Below are 19539 nucleotides of genomic sequence, written 5' to 3' on the forward strand. Positions count from 1 at the left end.
CACTCTTGACGTAGTGTATCTTCAAGTTATCTCAGGTTCTGTACTTGCAGAGGACGTGAGAGGCGTTGACCCAGGTAATCCCATAGATGTTCAATTGGCGATAGATCGGGTGACAGGGCTGGCGATGGAAGCAGAGGCACATTATTGTTCGCTAGGTACTGTGTTGAAACACGTGCTGTATGCGCTCTTGCATTATCTTGCTGGAAGGTGTGCATATCCTGGTGCTGATGAAAGAATGGGATGACGTGATTTGCAAATATGTTATTCCTGTAGTAAAGGGCATTAACTCTTCCACGACAAACATGGAGCTCTGTTCGATGGTTATGACTGATGCCGCCCCACACAATTTAGGAATGTGTTTTGACGAGCTGTTCTTCTTCATGCTTCGTCCAGAACGTCGTATATTACTCATTCACTTATATATTTTCATATGACTTAAGCCCGGATAAAAATACATCCATTTTCATGGTGGTGCGTTTTCAATGCTGTTCAGTATATATTCACCCTGCTGCACAAGCTTCCGAGATGGGCACAGGCAGAGAATCAGGAGCGACGAGCGATCCACACACGAAAGCTGGACTTGATGTGATGAAATGTGTGAGAGATACGTAAACACGCTATTGTCCCCTTATATACAACCTCCCCACCCTCTGGAAAGTTCCAGACAGTGCCCTCATAACATAGAACATTACAGAAATTTCGGTTACATACTATCACCGTCCGCGGTATACCAAATCGGTTTACACACCACACTAGCAAAGCTCCTTCCCAGCGCGTGACATCCTCGTTATACTCTCGGTATCTCCGAGAGTGTAACGAAGGTGTCACGGGCTGGGAAAGGAGCTTGGCACACTAGCATCTAAATATAGCAACTTCCAGACGACTGGTCACAGTCGAAAACACAATGTAATGATCGTCTACCGAATCTCTACAGAAACAACGCAACGCAGCTGCAGTCTTCTCTGAACAATAAAAGATACCGCCATAGAATCTATAACAAAACAAACTTACGTTTATACTAAAATCTCAATAGCATTTCTCGAGTCAAACTCAGCAAAAGCTCAACTGTACAATGTAACAATGTACAGAATCGTTTCCGCCCGAAATGTAAATTTCAAGAAAAGATCTTCGTCCCAGTATTCCAGTGGGTTTTCACGATCGGTATCCCCCTACAAATAACATGTCTCCGCCTCGATTTCCGCTTACGTGTAGTAGCAATCGCCATTTGTGTCCACGTACATGTAGGCTAACTTTAGCTTTACGTGGATTCGAACTCAGTTTGAGTCAATATTGAACTCAGTTTTGTTTCAGAAATGTTTTTTTTGTGCTCCGTTTTCTCAAATTTGAGTAAAACCCCAGACTTAAGTCAGTTTTTTAACTTAAGTTTGTTTCGAGAAATCGGGGTTTGGGTGGCTTGGGCCATTGCTTTTGCTCTCTGTTGTCTATAGGACTGAAATAACTACGAAGGGGCACATCCCTGAAAAGTGATGATTAGTGAAAGGTCAAGGTTAGAGCTTTTGTGACGCCTTGATATTATTGTTACTTTCTTAGACATTTGCATGTCTCGTAACACATCCTTCCACATCAGATGTTGATGGCATTTATGTTAAGGCCAAGATCCAATTACGATAAGTGTGAAATGTGGTTGTATCCTGCTTGAATACTGAGACATCTTTGGTAAGTTTCAGTTCTATAATAGGCCAGCTGGAGCATGTCACTTTCCTGGGTTATAAATGGCATCCAACTTTATCAGGATTCTGCTGATAACTGGAGAAAAGGTCCCTGGATATGTTTATGCAAGTCAGTTTTTGAGTTCCCATCTTGAACCCATCTTCTGTGATACTTCTGCTAATGTTAAACAGTCCATTTCGTAACAGCCGAATATTGAAAGCAATTATCCCTAAGCGGGATTTTTATATCTTCAAGTATTTCCATTGACATGCCTTTTTTTATGTTTTCATGACAAGCTGGACTCCACTGTAAATGAGGGTACTGCTCGTTTCTGGAGCAGAACTCCAAAACCGTTGGATATATCTGGATAAAACTTGCTCGACAGATCAGGCTCGTGGTGAACTGGTGCCATTTCATGATTTGGGATGTTGAAAAAGACTGAACAGTTTTTATCTCCCCTGCCAAATTCTCTAGTTGAGCTCCCCGCCGTGGTCTTACAGAGCGTCTGCCTGTGGAGTGGAAGGTTGGAGATTCGATCCCCGGCCGCGTCATACCAAAAGATGTTAAAAGATAGTACTTGTTACCCTACCTGGCGCTCGGCATGATGGGGCTAAAACAAACACTGGTCGGCTTGGAGTCAGTATACTGTGTCTGATTGGGGTATTCAAGTTAAAACTGCTGCATGGTATCTCATTGGGCTAGACTATAATATCAGCATTAGTCCCGACTAGTATACGCACGCAAGCACGCACCTGCATGCACGTCGCTATATAAGTGCAATAATCTCCCTTCACATAACCTCCCTATTTGATATCTCGAACATAGATGCACTTATCAGTCTGTAAGTTGATGCTCATCTTCCCGAGGCAAGAGAGTTAACTGACTATAAAAGTGTGGAAACTAGCCTCGGGAAGATGGTTGATGCTATGTCAAAGTAACCGTCAACGATCCCGGTCAAGTATCTATGTGACCGTCAACGATGCTGATGTGATCTTCAACGGTGCTTATGTGACCGTCAAGGATGCTTATGTGACCGTCAAAGATGCCGATGCGTCTGTCAACGATGCCAATGTAACCGCCAAGGATACCGATGTGACCATCAGTGATGATGATGTGACCGTCAACGATGCCGACGTGACAGTCAACGATGCCAACGGTGTCGATGTGACCGTCAGTGGTTGCGATGTGACAGTCAGCGTTGCCGATTTAACCATCAAGGATACCGTTGTGACCGTCAACGACGCCGATGCGACCGTAAAGATGTGACTCGCAACCTCCCGCGGGGTAATTGCCCACCACTCCGACCGACGTGTAGTGAGAAGTGGTGGAGACACGCGGTATTTGTGGAAAGTGTTCAGAAAAATCACTTAATCCCTTGACAGAGGCCACTTCCACCAAATGTCACACCACAGGGGCAATAAGCTGCGCTCAATCAAAGGCAGGTCGATACTACCTGATTCAAATTCTGGACATTTCCTAACTCAAGACGAATATTTTAGGAACGTGGCAATTGCTCTGGCAAAATTAACTCAACTCCGATTGATGTGGACTCGGTAAGAATGCCATTTATTCTTTGCCTGTTGAGTTCTGTATGATCCTGTCCAGAACTGAGAGAATCAAATTACCGGAATATTTGGTTTGAGGAACAACTGATTTCATATCTTATTGATTTCTTTATATAATATAAGTTTTATTTGGAACTGCTTTTTGAAATAGCAAACAAGGACGCGAGGAGCCGCGCCTCAATACTTCTACCACACATGAATCAAGAGCTAACAAAAACTTGGTGTATTAAAATGTCCACTGTTTTCCGAATAACAATTTGATTCAATTCGAACGTTGCATTTACAAATACATCTTCTATAAAACACAACCCAGTCTCTGAGCGGCACGGTGAGCAGCGAGTTCAACACAAACGTCGGATAGAGACAGATGACTTAAAGGCTAACGGGTGGTACACTGGCTGTCCTATAGCAAGTTTGAGTCAAGTTGTTGAAACAGATTTCTTTTTCTGATAATATGTTATTACGTTGAGTGAGAGAGTTGGGTTAAATTCCACTTTGAACAGAATTCCAGTCACATCACGGCTTAATGTGACAGGTAAGCCTGAAGTGATGCAGGTCTCAGAAGTTTAACACTTTGTTGAAACCCACGAGCACGGGTACGGTGCTGACAAACCTAGAAACATAATCGGGGCGAACCAGGATTCGAACCCACGATCATATGTTTCTGGTGTGCCCAAGGGACGCAACTCTTCACAGCGGATACAGTGTAGATAGCTGTAGCAGTTGATGATGACTCTGATAACATGGAAATGATCATTTCACACATTGTATACTATAGCTACGACGTCTAAATTATGTTTCAGACTTTTAGGGCCTTTTGTTGCAATCAGAGATAGACTGTTCCAGTCTCTACTTCATGGATGCAGTTCGATACCACAGCCCTGTGTCACGAGACTTGTAGGGCTTATTGAATGTCAATCTAAAATATGTTGTTTTCAAATTAATATACAGTCGACTTTTGTTAAGTGGCAAATCAAGCGCCTGAGACAAAAGTAGCTTCTTATCCGACAGATATTTCTAGCAACTTTAGATATAACGAGTTGATCACCTACTATACTTCTATTGACACTGGAAAGTTTTACAAATATTTATTCAAGATACATGCCAAATATTAAAGATTGGAAATAGGGGATATCACAAACTAACATTCCACGCTCCAATATCTTAAACAATGTACATCTGACATAATCCCGGAGCAGTATCTTTCTCATTCTGCTGGTCGCATAGAGCTAGGCAAACAAAGGCGTTAATAACTTTATTTGCATCTACAGCTGTTTATCATCCACCCTTATTAAATCCCATATACCTGGGCCCACTTTCACAAAGCGATCTTAGCGCTAAGATGATCGTAACTCCCATACATTAACATAGGCTTACAATAGTCGTAGCGCTAAGATCGCTTTGTGCAAGTGGGCCCAGGTATACATTTGTGGCATGCTAGCAACAGGTAAGCTATTATTCTTACTAAACATCACTCAAAAACACCTTTGCCATCAGTGCTTCAGTCAAACTAAATTATATATACTTCTCCTTTCATCAGTAAATGAGATTATCTGTAGTAGCTAGAATAAATACGGAAGACAGACAGTCACAAATCATTCTGTGGCTGTCAAATAAAGTGACTGTTTCACTCAGGTAAGGAACGTCACAGTCTTGCACTGTTAAAAAATGACCTACATGCTATTACCCTTGGTAATGCCTGCATGCAAGTCTATAGTGGGTAATTGAAAATGTCATACTTGGCTGTATATCTTAGATGTTCCCATTGTACTACTGCGGTAAATAGATAATGCCAATTCTGGTAACCTTATTACGTTGATTACCTTCTGGAATATGTATTGTAGCTGAACTAGAATGTATCTTGTGCGAATGCCCACTCGGGTAATTTATTAGTTAGAGTGTATCGGGTCTACTATATTCAATCATATGTAAACCGCTGCATAACGCTGTGTACCTAGGAATATGTATCGTGACTAAAGTATGTATCTGTATCATGTTCATCTGATGTTCTCCGCTTATATACCACCTCCGTGATGGAGTGGCTGCACACAGAAATTGGCTTCACACAGTGTACCTATGTGAGGAATAGAACACGGGCCTTCGGCATGACAAGCGAGTCGTTTAACCATAAGGTTACCCAACAGTCCCGCTAACAATAGTCAACATGTTTAAAATGTATGTAATATGACAACGTCACCACATGTCGATGCTGCATCACTGAACACATACAACCTGGCCCAGTATGCTGCCACCGAACATCACCGGAAGGCCTCGGGAAAAGACAGGATGTTCCGGATCACCCCCGTCATCATTACTGGTGAAGAATCCGAGCCCTTCCTGGCGACTGTCGAATAGCTCTGTCGTAAAGGATGGCACTAGTGGACACATCTAGATTAATCACAGAAAAATCAATGCTGGCACTGGATTTGAAAAGCCATATCAGTCACGCCGAGCGTCAATAAAGTGATAAGAGCAAAACGTTAACAGTAATTAATTGCTAAATAGTGAGTTTGGGGTTTAACCCTGCTTTAACAGTGCTTCCCTTGTTTTGTGGCATGTCAGCTGCCTGTGTGGGGAATAACTAGCGACGTAGAACGCGGTCCCTCAGAACTGACTCTCAGAGTACACGTATGGTGATGCGAACCTGTGATCAGCGGATCCAGGCTCGGCTAAGAGACGTAACTCTGCACAGCGAATTGCGGATCTTTCGACCACTTGGCCAATACTGTCCCCTTGTTTAAAGATATTTTTGTATTCACACAATTCTTCTGTAGCTTTTAGGATAACCTTTTAAAGACAAAGGATCAAATGAGATGTGTAAGTTTCTCAACCTTTCTTTTGCACATTGGAAATCACATTTTACATTAAACGTTTCGCAAAGCCAACACTACCAAGAACTATCCTTCCTATTAAGGATTTCATAGGCGCACGTTGTGGTGGCCCAGCGGTTAGCTCGTTATACCGAAGACCTGGGTTAGCTTCCCCATGAGTACAACTCGTGAAGCTGGAATATTGCTAAAAGCGCCGTTAAACCATACTCATTAAGTCATTTCAGCAAGTGAAATATCCACTACGCTCATCATATATAAGTAGTGATACACCTTACCACGGGATACATAGAGCTTGAGTAGAATCGGCGCACACGAGCAGCAGTGGCGTTCGGCACTAAATGCGATGCTTGCACTAGTGTACACACGTTAACGTCAACAGTCAAAAGTGTTTGAAAACACTACAGTATTGATGGTGAGAAAGAACACATGACACTCTGGATATACATAACATGGTTCAAAGTGCTCAGGATTCTAGAAGAGGTAATATAAATACGAGAGAACATATCGCAATGTTTTGGTTTATAGGTCTCGCGGGAAAGAAAGTTGAACACGTCACTGAAAGCAAGACTTGCTGGGAATTATTCCAAAATATAATCCATTCCGATCCTATGCCTATAAACCTTTATATGACACACCGAAGCAACAACAGAATGGCGTGTACATAATACTTTCAACGCGGTCTTCAATCAATAGGGGAGAATAAAGAAGTGATATTGCTCCACCTCTGAATAATGCACAACAGATAAAGGATGTGATATACACCAATACAAGGGAATTGTTTTACAACTGCAGACTACATGAGTTAAAAGAGAAACTATTGGCACTAGCATAAAACCAATCTTAGCAATCAGACTGAAAAAAATAGGCTTACATTTGTCGTAGTGCTAAGATCGCTTTGCGCAAATATAGAAATATAGTTAAACCTCGTTAATATAGAGAGCTGACTATAGTGTCCACTGGTTATATACACATTAATAGTGTTACAGTAAAACTTCTTTAATATAAAACGGTGACTATACCGTACAGTTATAATCAGTAACTTCGTTAATATAGACAGCTCATTATAGCGTTCAATAGTTATAATCAGTGGAACTTCTTTAATATGGACAACTCATTATAGCGTTCAATGATTATAGTCAGTGGAACTTCTTTAATATAGACAACTCATTATAGCGTTCAATGGTTATAATCAGTGGAACTTCTTTAATATAGACAACTCATTAAAGCGTTCAATAGTTATAATCAGTGGAACTTCTTTAATATGGACAACTCATTATAGCGTTCAATGGATATAGTCAGTGGAACTTCTTTAATATAGACAACTCATTATAGCGTTCAATGGTTATAATCAGTGGAACTTCTTTAATATAGACAACTCATTATAGCATTCAATAGTTATAATCAGTGGAACTTCTTTAATATGGACAACTCATTATAGCGTTCAATGGATATAGTCAGTGGAACTTCTTTAATATAGACAACTCATTATGGCGTTCAATGGTTATAATCAGTGGAACTTCTTTAATATGGACAACTCATTATAGCGTTCAATGGTTATAATCAGTGGAACTTCTTTAATACGGACAACTCATTATAGCGTTCAATGGTTATAGTCAGTGGAACTTCTTTAATATTGACAACTCATTATAGCGTTCAATAGTTATAATTAGTTGAGCTTCTTTAATATAGACAACTCGTTATAGCGTTCAATGGTTATAATTAGTGGAACATCTTTAATATTGACAACTCATTATAGCGTTCAATAGTTATAATCAGTGGAACTTCTTTAATATGGACAACTCATTATAGCGTTCAATGGTTATAGTCAGTGGAACTTCTTTAATATTGACAACTCATTATAGCGTTCAATAGTTATAATTAGTTGAGCTTCTTTAATATAGACAACTCATTTTAGCGTTCAATGGTTATAATCAGTGGAACATCTTTAATATGGACAACTCATTATAGCGTTCAATAGTTATAATTAATGGAGCTTCATTAATATAGACAACTCATTATAGCGGTCAATGGTTATAATCAGTGGAACTTCTTTAATATGGACAACTCATTATAGCGTTCAATAGTTATAATTAATGGAGCTTCATTAATATAGACAACTCATTATAGCATTCAATGGTTATAATCAGTGGAACTTCTTTAATATGGACAGCTCATTATAGCGTTTAATAGTAATAATCAGTGGAACTTCTTTAATATTGACAACTCATTATAGCGTTCAATTGTTATAATCAGTGGAACTTCTTTAATATAGACAACTCATTATAGCGTTCAATAGTTATAATCAATAGAAGTTCGTTGATTTAGACAGCTCATTATGGCGTAAAAAAGTTATAATTTGGCTATGAAATAAAGTTACAATGGAATATCGTTCATATAGACAGCCTTACGCCATAATTACAGGAAATTGTATACATATCCACAAGGAACTTGATAAATAAAGACAGAAGGACTATGTATAACACATCCACGAGGATCTGACATACATACAGCCTCGTTAATAAAGAACACATGGAAACTCGTTTATACAGACATAGACCGCAATTATCTAGAAACATGAGAGAAAATCAACTGTACATCAATGATGTCAATAGGGCCCATTTGTAACACAAAGCAATTTTCAAATACAAGGCGAATCACATCAACACAGACTTACAATATAGTCTTAGTGCTCAGTTCGCTTTGAGCAAGTGGGCCCTGTTATCCACCCAGCTGTTCAAACCTCGTTAGACGACGACGACCACTGTACTCGCGGTGACAGGTGAAATATCCACTTCCTGGTCGTTCAGACACGATGCAGACAGTTGCTGTCACAGGCCGTCGTGTGTCGTATGGTGCTATTCACAGGCTTGTTTTGCGTAGTCGCTTTTTTGACATTATATTGGATCTCGCTTGAGCCTTCATTTGTGATTATGTTTTTTTACTTGTTAACCGTCCGATGACGGAATAATACACATATACTGAAACGTGTCAATGTTCCCAACGAATAACAGGACAGCCAGTCACTAATTTTGGTCACATGTTAACCTCCCTACGAGGGATAACCAATTATACACGGTTTAATTGGTCTCACATGACCGTCCGATAGCAGGATAACCGTCATTTGTAACATCAGCTTTTGATGACGTTATAACAAAACGTGCCATTTATTACTTGCCCGTGAAGAGATGACCCGTTTAATAAACATACAGCTTTATTACACATTGTGTAATACCAAAACGCGTGCTTATGTACTCTCGGAACACGTTTCACGAACAAATATTGAACGCTCTCAACATCCCTTGGCTTATTCAACGGCATTGTGTGTGGAGATGATAGATCACTGGGAGGAACGTATGCACACTCGATGACCCCAGCAACCTTGTTGCTAGGCTGACGTCACATGGCATTGTTTCGCCGATGGATCTTGCAACAAATTCAACAAATTACGTCATCGGGTATTGTGACGTGATTGTAAACTTTGAGGTGCAAGGCCCCGTTCCACAAGGCGATCGTACTCTAGCGCAACGACAGTCGTTACCCTTAGAAGTTAAATTATGTGAGTAGTGACAGCCTTAGCGCTACAATGATTTTGTGGGACGAACGCCTGAATTCTAAAGGTGGACCATTGTATGATATTAAATTCATACGTTTCAACTTTTGACGTGTTTGAAGTATTATTCTGTTAAACTCAATTGGATTATGCCATGGATCGTGTAGGTGTCAGCCTATTTACACTCAACAGTATAATTCTAAAAACATTATAAATGACAAGTAATAAATAAAATACTAAACTCGCTCTCGTGTAAAACCAATTTTATGAAACTCGTGAATAGTTGTGGTATCTGAATCGCTTTCACTCGTCAGATACCAGAACTATTCACTCGTTTCATTAAATTGGTATTACACGGGAGCTCGTTTAGTATTCTATATGTATCTCATGGCCTTCTACCCACTCACTTTGACATGAACCCGCGAAGATCCGGGGTAGAATAGGTCTTTGGCAACCCATGTTTGCCGTAACAGGCGACTATGCTTGTCATAAGAGGCGACTTACGGGATTGGGTGGTCAGGCTCGCTGCCTTGGTTAATGCATGTCATCGTATCCCAATTGCGCGGATCGATGCACATGATGTCAATCACTGGATTGTCTGGTTCAGATTCGATTATTTACAGACCGCCGTCATATAGCTGGAATATTTCTGAGTGCGGAGTTACACAACAAACCAACAAGCAACAAACAACTTGATCATGATGTCGGAGACAGGGTGTATTAACATCCCGTGCAAAAGTATAACAACTTTGTACGTCATGTACTGACGTCGACAGTCGGAGGTGGTACAAAGAAGCTGGAGACGATGATGAGGATGAGGATGGTGGCAGCAATGGAGACGACGCAGATGATCTTCACGGCACGCCCAAGACATCGAGCTCGTTCACAGTTATTGCGCATGTACTCTCCATCCGCCTGCACTGAAAGACAACAACAGAAAACTCTTTACTCTGTGCGTGCGTGCGTACGTGCGTGCGTGCGTGCGTGCGTGTTTTGACCTGGGCTGGAGACCCCAGGGCCCAAGGGAACGGAGGAGTCAGATTACACCCTTTTAACGACACCACAAGGCTTTAAATTGAAGCCCTGATTTCGCGCGCAATTTGCCTAGAAATGTAGGCTGTAAATATATGTATATATATATACGCACGAAGGAGTCAGATTATATCGGTCTGGCATAACCTGTTTTTTGAAAGGAGGACGCTTTGTTAAAGTAATGGGAAAGTTTGACACCAGCGCAGCCGTTTTGAAATTGCTGAGTGAGGCTGACAAAGATCGTGGTTCGGATGGCTGTCGCTCACACTCGACATGAATAACGAGCAATGACAGTTTGCCACAGGCGGACTAAATCAATAATCTCCAAGTCATTGAAACTGTGTCGGGTAAAGATACATTTGCCCTGGTCTATTGAAATAGTTGTATGTGCATGTAGACCTTTTATGTTGATGGTACCTCTCGGTCACTCTGCATGTCATATAACATCGCTTCCAGGTTAAAACGACAGTCTAATTTCCATGGGCGTTACAAATATCCGAGTAACAAGTGACAAAATATTGATATTTCTTAGGAATTGCATTCCTATGAAACCCTTAGGCAAAAAGGTCGGGGTATATGAAGACACAATAAAGAAGTTTGCCATTGCTGAAAATGTTTTTTGCTACCATTTTTATGCTAATGCCACCATGAAAATCGAACCATCCAATTGTACGTCAAAAAGATGTAATATGTTGGGTTGCTGAATCTACCATATCTTTATTGATCAATCGCTGCAGCTGGACCGTCGTGTTTAAATCGGTCGCCTTCGCCTTCAATATTTACAAGAGATTACTGTAATGGAATATCACTCATTGATTGCGTGGACATAGATTATGTTCTATAACCATGCATGCTGTTAAATTTTCGAGAAGGAGGGACACATGCAGGTGGCCGAATTCACGGTACAGAGTTGCATCCATGGCCAGAAGCCAATGAGTTTGTTTTTTTGTCTGTCTTTTAACGCCCCACTCAGCAATATTTCAGATATATGACGGCGTTCTGTAAAAAAAAATCGAGTCTGGACTGGACAATCCAGTGATTAACATCATGAGCATCGATCTACTCAATTGGCATACGATCCCGACCCCGTTAATCTCCTCTTTCGACGAGCATAGTCGCCCTTTACGGCAAGAGTGGGTTGCTGAAGACCTATTTATCACAACAGAATGGACAAATAATAGCCTGGATAATCGAGGGTGTTCCAGTGAAGGACTAAGTCGGGTTTACCATCTACCCCAATAACCCGCATCGTATATGCATTACAGAGGGACTGTGTTAACAGTTCGAGCAACGCCTTAAGCTATCAACCAAGACTCTTGATCACCAATGCATTTTGTCACCTCGTTCGACAAGGATTTGTTATTGGGGACCGGTTCGCACCCGGAATCACCAAGGTATCCGGGGTTTTTTTGTCGGGGACGTAGGGGTCCAGATAAAACGTGGTGTCACGTCGCGTTCACAATCATTGCACTTTTATAGCTCACGTGTGTGCGTGCGCGAGTGTGTGTGTCCAGGGTCGTAAGGACACTAATTAAATGTTAAAATTGAATTCACTGTGCAGAATCGTGTCCCATAGCCGTGCCAGGATCCGCTGTGGTTTCCAGTCTAACATTTTGCCCTCTTGGTCCTATATTTGTTAACATCATATCTGTGTTAGTGGGTTTCCCAAAGTGGTATATGTCAACAACTGTATATCTAATTTTTATCTAGCAGTTAATTATTAAGTTAATTTCGTGAAGATGACGTATCAGATGATACAAAGGGCACAAAGCACGGAGCACTGACACCCACCCCTATAGAGAGTCCAACGGTTATACAAAGCAACAGACCCGTGAAGATCCGGGGTAGAATAGGTCTTCAGCAACCCATGCTTGCCGTAAAAAGACGACTATGCTTGTCGTAAGAGGCGACTAGCGGGATCGGGTGGTCAGGCTCGCTGCCTTGGTTGATGCATGTCATCGTATCCCAATTGCGTGGATCGATGCTCATGATATCAATCACTGGCTTGTCTGGTCCAGACTTTATTATTTACAGATCGCCATCATATAGCTGGAATATTGCTGAGAGCGGCGTTAAACAACAAATAAACCAAGCAACAACACTATACCCGTGTTTGTGGGTTTCACAAACTGGTAAACGTCTCTTTGGGCGTTCCTCCTAAATGAAGCCAACCCGTCTGGGAATAAATCAGGTTCAAAACCGCGTTAACCCAACTCACTCAATCGTACAAAACCAAACAATTTTCAACCGTACAATTTTATTACATTGCACTCTGCATATCACATTATACATAACAAAATAGAAAACATCCAGTTGCGGTCAGCCTAGTGCAAATGCTTGAATAATGTGCCGGTGTTAGCCGGATCACAACAAAGTGCAATCCAGGCGATGCCATCCCCATCACGCGGGGAACAACCTGGACTTCAGCGATACGGAGTCCTAGATAGTCAGAATGATATTATCTCATAAAGGTGACAAATTAACTGACTCAGTGTCTGTCATCCCATCCACTACACACAGAGTGATGGGGGTAATGTAGGACTTAATCCCCCATCAGGTCACAAGCCGGCGGCGAGAGCGACGGCCGCGTGTGACTCGGCATGTACAAACTGCTGACTTAATACGCCTGGCCTAATAATGATATGTGATGGTTGTGGTTAGTTCTCACTTCCACGCAACCTGTCTTGTCTTGACTTGCATATTGCAGGTTTGCGTAATGTGTGACTGGATGTGATTTACCGTATTTCCTCTATTGGGCACCTTTTAAGGGGCTGGTTTGGGGGTAAAACATTAAAATTAGAACCGACTTTTAATAAGAACCGGGTCAGCTACGGCCAGTCATCTATCCAAATTTCAACAGTTTCAGAAATAAATGCTTTAGATTTTTATAGTCCTTGTTACTTTTGGAAATTGTTTGTTTGTTTGTTTTTTGATGCCGCACTCAGCAATATTCCAGCTATATAACGGCGGTCTGTAAATAATCGACTCTGGACCAGACAATCCAATTATTGACACCATGAGCATCGATCCACGCAATTGGGATACGATGACATGCATCAAACAAGTCAGTGATCCTGACCACCCGATCCCGTCAGTCGCCTCTTCTTGCTATATAGCGATGCAGGTATACCAGTGAAACATGATAACTGTCTATTCTTCTACAGATTCCATGGCCGTCTGTAATCGTAGCATACCAAAGTAATTAATAATACTCTTCTGTTAAAAATGACATTTTACCATTCCCATATACGACAAAATAGTGCGTTTGCCTTTACCAGTAGAATGCATTCAGATAAAATATACATTATATTGTGCATGTCGCGCCCTTCTATGCATGATTTAGTTGTAGTTGTATTGACTGTTAAATGGATGCATAGAGGTTATCACGCGAGTGTGTTTGGGGATGGTAAATATCATGCAATAGGAATACAAAGTGTTTATTCCTAATACAGGATATTTACCATCCCCAAACACACAAGCGTGATAACCTCTTTATCATAAAATGTAATTCTTTAATTCAGTGCTTGAAAATCGCTTTCCCTCTCTCACAAACATTACCGAAACATTGCGAGTTTTCCTGGAATGTGCGCATTAATATTTATTACGTCACAGGGTAGGTGATATGTCAGTCGGACAGTGACAGTGGCCAATATAGTTCCAACTGCAATTGTTTTTTCTTGACTTTGGCTGCAATCCATCGGTCGGTCCGCTAAAGTAACTGCCATTTCTCAAAGGGAAGCTACTCTAACCCTAGTCTATCAGACGTCACGGCCACGTTCAGATGTTGTTATCACGTTAAGAAGTGTGGTCAGATGTACACACAGCGACGAAACGAAACAAGGTAACAATTCAAACATATTTCGGCCAAATCCAACTATTTTAATTTGTGGAAAAGGTTTCAAGAGGTCTACAAGCACAGATATGGCTACTGATCCCGCTTGGCTAGGCCTAGTGCCCTTGCAAAATTGTTTCGAAATTTATATCTCCAAAGTTGCCAAAACTTATTAAATGCCGTTAGCTACGTCACAGTTAGACACTGATATTCAGTATATTAGACTGTTCTTTTGATAATGATAGCAATGATCCCTGCAGTTTCTCCAGATTCCCGATGGTTAATTCTGACTCGATCGCCGAATGACAAGGGCGACGCATGTTTGTTTATAAACACTGAAAGTAGTCCCTACTTGACCTTTGATATTTGCATCTCTATCCGCATATGACCCAAACGGATATCGTTTTTATCCGTCGGCTTTATCCTGCCGAGAAACCTGCCCATTATATAATAAAAAGGTTTACCTAGTATATTTTGTAATACTGAAGAATTTATCATTATTACATTTAGTTCGAGTGGCTAAATGTTTTTATTGCAGGTATTTCATCTTATGTTTTCAATTTTACCTACTTCCGTTGCGTCATTGCACACGCGTGCCCTCGGAAGTTACGTAATCATCTCGTGCTAACGTCATCACTACTTCTTCAATGGCGTCACTGTCTCTATCACTTTCGCACAGCCGTTCTTCGCGTTGTACATCGCATTATCGCTTTCCGCATTTACCCTCCTATTTAGACCCGTAGCTGCGGTCGGGGAGCGACGTTTCTGCCATTTGGGCCTTAGCATTAATTATCTATACTCAACAACAAAAGTTCCTGTAACACCAATATTTTAGTGTATTTTTCAAACAAGTAAAGTTTGGTTTTCAGTATTGTAGAACATGTATGGAATCAAGTCACAAAAACGCAGCTGCTACAGAAAAGCATGCATTCCATGCAAAGGTTGACTTTTATGCAAGCCCCATGCATTTCACTACCCATGAATGGGTATAAAAACATGTGCGTTAACGGGATTCCATATGCATTGTTTAGTATCGTGCTGACAACAACCACTCAGAAAAACATCGAAATTACGCAATTATTCAACATTACGAATGCCACGCCTGTCCGAAAATGAACGTCTGCGAGCCATTGGTATGCTTGAAGCAGGATCGAGTCAACGTGATGTTGCAAGACAATTTAACGTCCACAGAAACACCATTTGGTTTTTATGGCAACGTTGGCAACAGACGAATGCAGTCAAGAGACCATCGTCGGAGTGGCAGGCCACCCGTAACCAATAAACGACAAGACAACTGGATTCGAACAACATACCTATGCAAGAAGCATCCCTAGCCTTCGACGAATATCTTCACAAATCGTACGTCGTCGCCTCAGATGTGCAGGGATTGTCGCCAGAAGACCCGCCCGACGTCCTATTTTGACAGGAAACCACCGTCAAGCACGTCTACAGTGGTGCAGACAGCGTCTACGCTGGACGACCATGCAGTAGGGGACAAGATCTATTCACTGACGAGACCTCGTTTTCACCTCATGCGATGAACGGATTCGTGTGTACCGACGTCGAGGTGAACGTTACGTCAATCATTGTGTCTTGGAAGAAGATCGGTTCGGGGGCGGCAGCGTTATGGTATGGGGGGATTACAGCAAGATAGTGGTAGAGGGAAATCTCAATGGACAGCGCTACCGCGACGAGATCATCGGCCCTGTTTTTCTATCGTTTTTGCGTCGTCATGGCCCAGGCATTACCTTTCAAAATGACAACGCCCGGCCTCATATTGCTCGACTTACTCAGGACTCTCTTCAACAAAACAACGTGAATGTACCCCCTGGCCGGCTCGCTCCCCTGATCTCTCACAAATCGAGCACATGTGGTATGAAATGGATCGGCGCCTTCGACGTCAACCACGTGTTCCACAGACACTCCAGAAACTTCGAAACATGCTCCAGCAGATATGGACAGATATCCCACAGGATTTGTGCGACGCCTGGTCCATTCCATGAGACGAAGATGTGTTGCTTGCATCGCAACCAGAGTTGGACACACACGTTATTGATTTGTAAATTGACATTTTGGCATGTTCATGTTTTTTTTTATGAAATCACGCATTTTCTGAAGTCAGTATGGCAAATTAAACCATTTGAACACTTACAAGAGTCTTTTATCTGTTGCAAACCGAAATTGTTTCAGATTTGGTAAAAAACATAACTTTGCATTAAATCTTATTCAATGTCACAGGAACTTTTGTTGTTCAGTATATTTCTAAATTGGGGTAGCACTTTAGAACCTCCACACCCTATCATGCAATAATTGGTCAATTTACATGTATAGATTGATCAATTTCGAATTTGAAATAAAAGAATTTGATTTCGGTTTGTTTTAAGACAGACATTTCATGTGAATAACACATTGGTTCAATTATCCTTATCGGAAAAAAACCACTATGCATTCTAAACATTTCTCCGGCGCTCAGGTCTCTTAGTGGTTATTCGATTACCATAAAGACGCATGGATTCACCAGGCCCATATAGCTGATAATGTACAAAAACAAGACATCGGAAATATGCTGCAGGTCACATAAGCTCACATTTATCCTTATTTCGAGGATAACTAGAATGTATGAGTTTTCTAACACGACAGTATCACCACAGAAGATTAGACAAGGGTACTTACTGGCTAACACCAAGGCGATTATGCCCGAGAGGGGATTGAAGAATACGGTTGTGCACAGCGCTAGCCACATGTAGTTTGGAGGTTTAGTCTCTAGAACCGGGATATTGTAGACTTCGGAGTTGGGGCTATTTTCACCCCCCTCCACAGCGTTCCCAGACCTTAGGGGGTCTGTTTCCCCTGCTAGTTCCACTTCAGAAAATATGCCACCATTGGCATTCTTGAAATACCCATTGGGATCAAATGATTCACTCGTCTCTGCATCTGCTGCGACTGCCATTATGCAAGGAATTGGTAAACTAATATTCAATCAGTGAAACTAGTTGGTAGTTGGTTAATGTGGTAACCGTACCTTATTGCAAATATATCCCATCCGTGTGTTTCATACCAATCTTTACGAGCGTGTAAAAGGCACAGTGTCGTGTAGATGGTGCTTAACTCGTTTCCGTTGATTGATGGTTGGAATCAAATTACAAATCCGTTGGCTAACTGAAATCCTTTGTTACTACCGAGTTGGCAAAATCCACATATTGAAATCTTGTAACCATGGTTAGCAGTGTAAACCTAAAGACGAATTATCACCTACTTCCACGCACCACAACTGTCATTCAACATGCCACAAGCAGTAATTCAAACTGTTTGCAACGGATAACGTCAGCTCACGAAGTCTTCCAATCTAGGGCGAGCAGACGACAGCATAAGGACCAACCCGAATCATAAAGAGGCTGAGAGTGACTGATCATTATTAGAGCAGCGATGAGAGCTAAGACTTTGTCGTCTTCACCCACTCAGAATCGATCTTACATCTACGTTGACACTAAATGACAGAAATCGGACGTAGATGTGCCAATTGTGAGGCATATCGCGGCAGTGGCGGAGTACGGCACAGAAAGGAAAGGCGCAATACTTCTCATTCTGTTGTCTAGTCTTTTCCACCCTTGAATGTCGTGACAGTATGAAGACGGCATAAATAATCTTATTCATTCATGTCTCAGCACTTTAGATATAAAATATTAGAGTCGCAACAACGTAGCTTTAGTTTACATTTGAATCCGTGAAAAGCGGGGGAGGGGGAGAGGGAGAGGGGCGGGTTGGTGGTGGTGGGGTGAAGGGCGCATCAAGGGAGGATCCAGCATTTTATAATATAAATATAATTCTACTGCCTACAACATACTTTTTGGGTTTTCAAAAGGACACCCCCGTAACACTTCGCCTCAGATGAAGCGGGGCATCACTTGGATACAGAATGATTGAGAAACATCTGACAACTTCAGTCAAATGTGCATCTTTGGAGACTTCAAAAATCCTTTCAGGAAGGGCACTATAGTGGTTTATTCTCACTATCTTTGGGACAAAGGATTCACAGCATAATAAAGGAATACCATAAATTGCTCGACTAGTTAGCTATATAAACTAATTTAATCGCATGGGACACTTTGTGTTGCAGTAATATATGCAATTTCAGCCCTTTGAAGAAATGTATAGGGAACATGTTCAAACCCCACTAAGCTGAACAATAATGGCCCTGGCAACACGTTTGTATTTACATTACGTAAAATAGACACATTTTCAATTTGAAAATTCTGAAACTTTAAAACTTGATCTGATGTTTCAGTAGGATATTTGCCCACATTGTTTGTTTACTGCACACAGCTGGTTGCCATGCTTTACTGTGGCATAGAGTAAAACTATTGAAATTCCTAGTTCATTTTGCAATCGAATTTTGAATCAAACTCCCGAGCAATGATTTGGTACATTTTAGTATTTATCTCTACCAACTGGTTTCAAACGGTAACTAATTAATAAACAGTATGTTATGAAATTCCCACATTGTTATTGGCATCATGAAGTATTCATAGTGAACTTGCCCCTTCGAAGTCAAATTATTGTCTCGGTACATTCGCTTCCTGTCGTTTACAGCCAGTGTCGGCAGCATGGCATTGTCAACAAACGAACTTGATGATGTATGAAATCATTCTCATAAATAAACACCCTTTTATTCTTCTTGGGTAGATTTGCATACGAAGGGATTTATTTCATCATTCTTGAAACGATGAGGTTGTGGCAGAGGCAATTGTATAGCAGGGTCTGACGGTGTTCTCGTAGTATAACTGTGTCTGACAGTGTTCCCGTAGTATAGCTGTGTCTGACAGTGTTCTGGTAGTAAAACTGTGTCTGGATTGTATAGCAGGGTCTGACGGTGTTCTCGTAGTATAACTGTGTCTGACAGTGTTCCCGTAGTATAGCTGTGTCTGACAGTGTTCTGGTAGTAAAACTGTGTCTGGATTTGTTCCTGTGGAATAACTGTCTCTGATAGTGTCTCCTTTAATATTGCCGTATCTCTGTCATTGTTCTGTAAGTGTTGGTGTATATAACTAGTAGTATTCC

The 19539-nt window shown here is 41.3% G+C and overlaps 1 protein-coding gene across 1 annotated transcript; it reads right to left on the minus strand.

Annotated features, from left to right (window-relative positions):
• Nucleotides 1-10276: 10276 nt before the first annotated feature.
• Nucleotides 10277-17826, minus strand: LOC124144610. Its single transcript, XM_046514098.2, has 2 exons — nt 17155-17826; nt 10277-10537 (listed from the first exon to the last, which is right to left on the minus strand). Exons 1-2 carry the CDS (start codon nt 17429-17431, stop codon nt 10374-10376), a joined length of 441 nt encoding a protein of 146 aa, XP_046370054.1. The 5' UTR covers nt 17432-17826; the 3' UTR covers nt 10277-10373.
• Between the last annotated feature and the right edge of the window lie 1713 nt (nt 17827-19539).

This window comes from Haliotis rufescens, unplaced genomic scaffold (genome assembly GCF_023055435.1).
Source record: "Haliotis rufescens isolate VD_foot unplaced genomic scaffold, xgHalRufe1.0.p SCAF_11, whole genome shotgun sequence".
Classification (NCBI taxonomy): Eukaryota; Metazoa; Mollusca; class Gastropoda; order Lepetellida; family Haliotidae; genus Haliotis; species Haliotis rufescens.

Excerpts from the sequence above, each read along its gene's own strand:
- LOC124144610 (XM_046514098.2), bottom strand. The coding sequence starts at position 17,431 with ATGGCAGTCGCAGCAGATGCAGAGACGAGTGAATCATTTGATCCCAAT. Across the intron at positions 10,538-17,154 it reads AATCGCCTTGGTGTTAGCCA|TGCAGGCGGATGGAGAGTAC; the intron begins GTAAGTACCCTT and ends GTTGTCTTTCAG.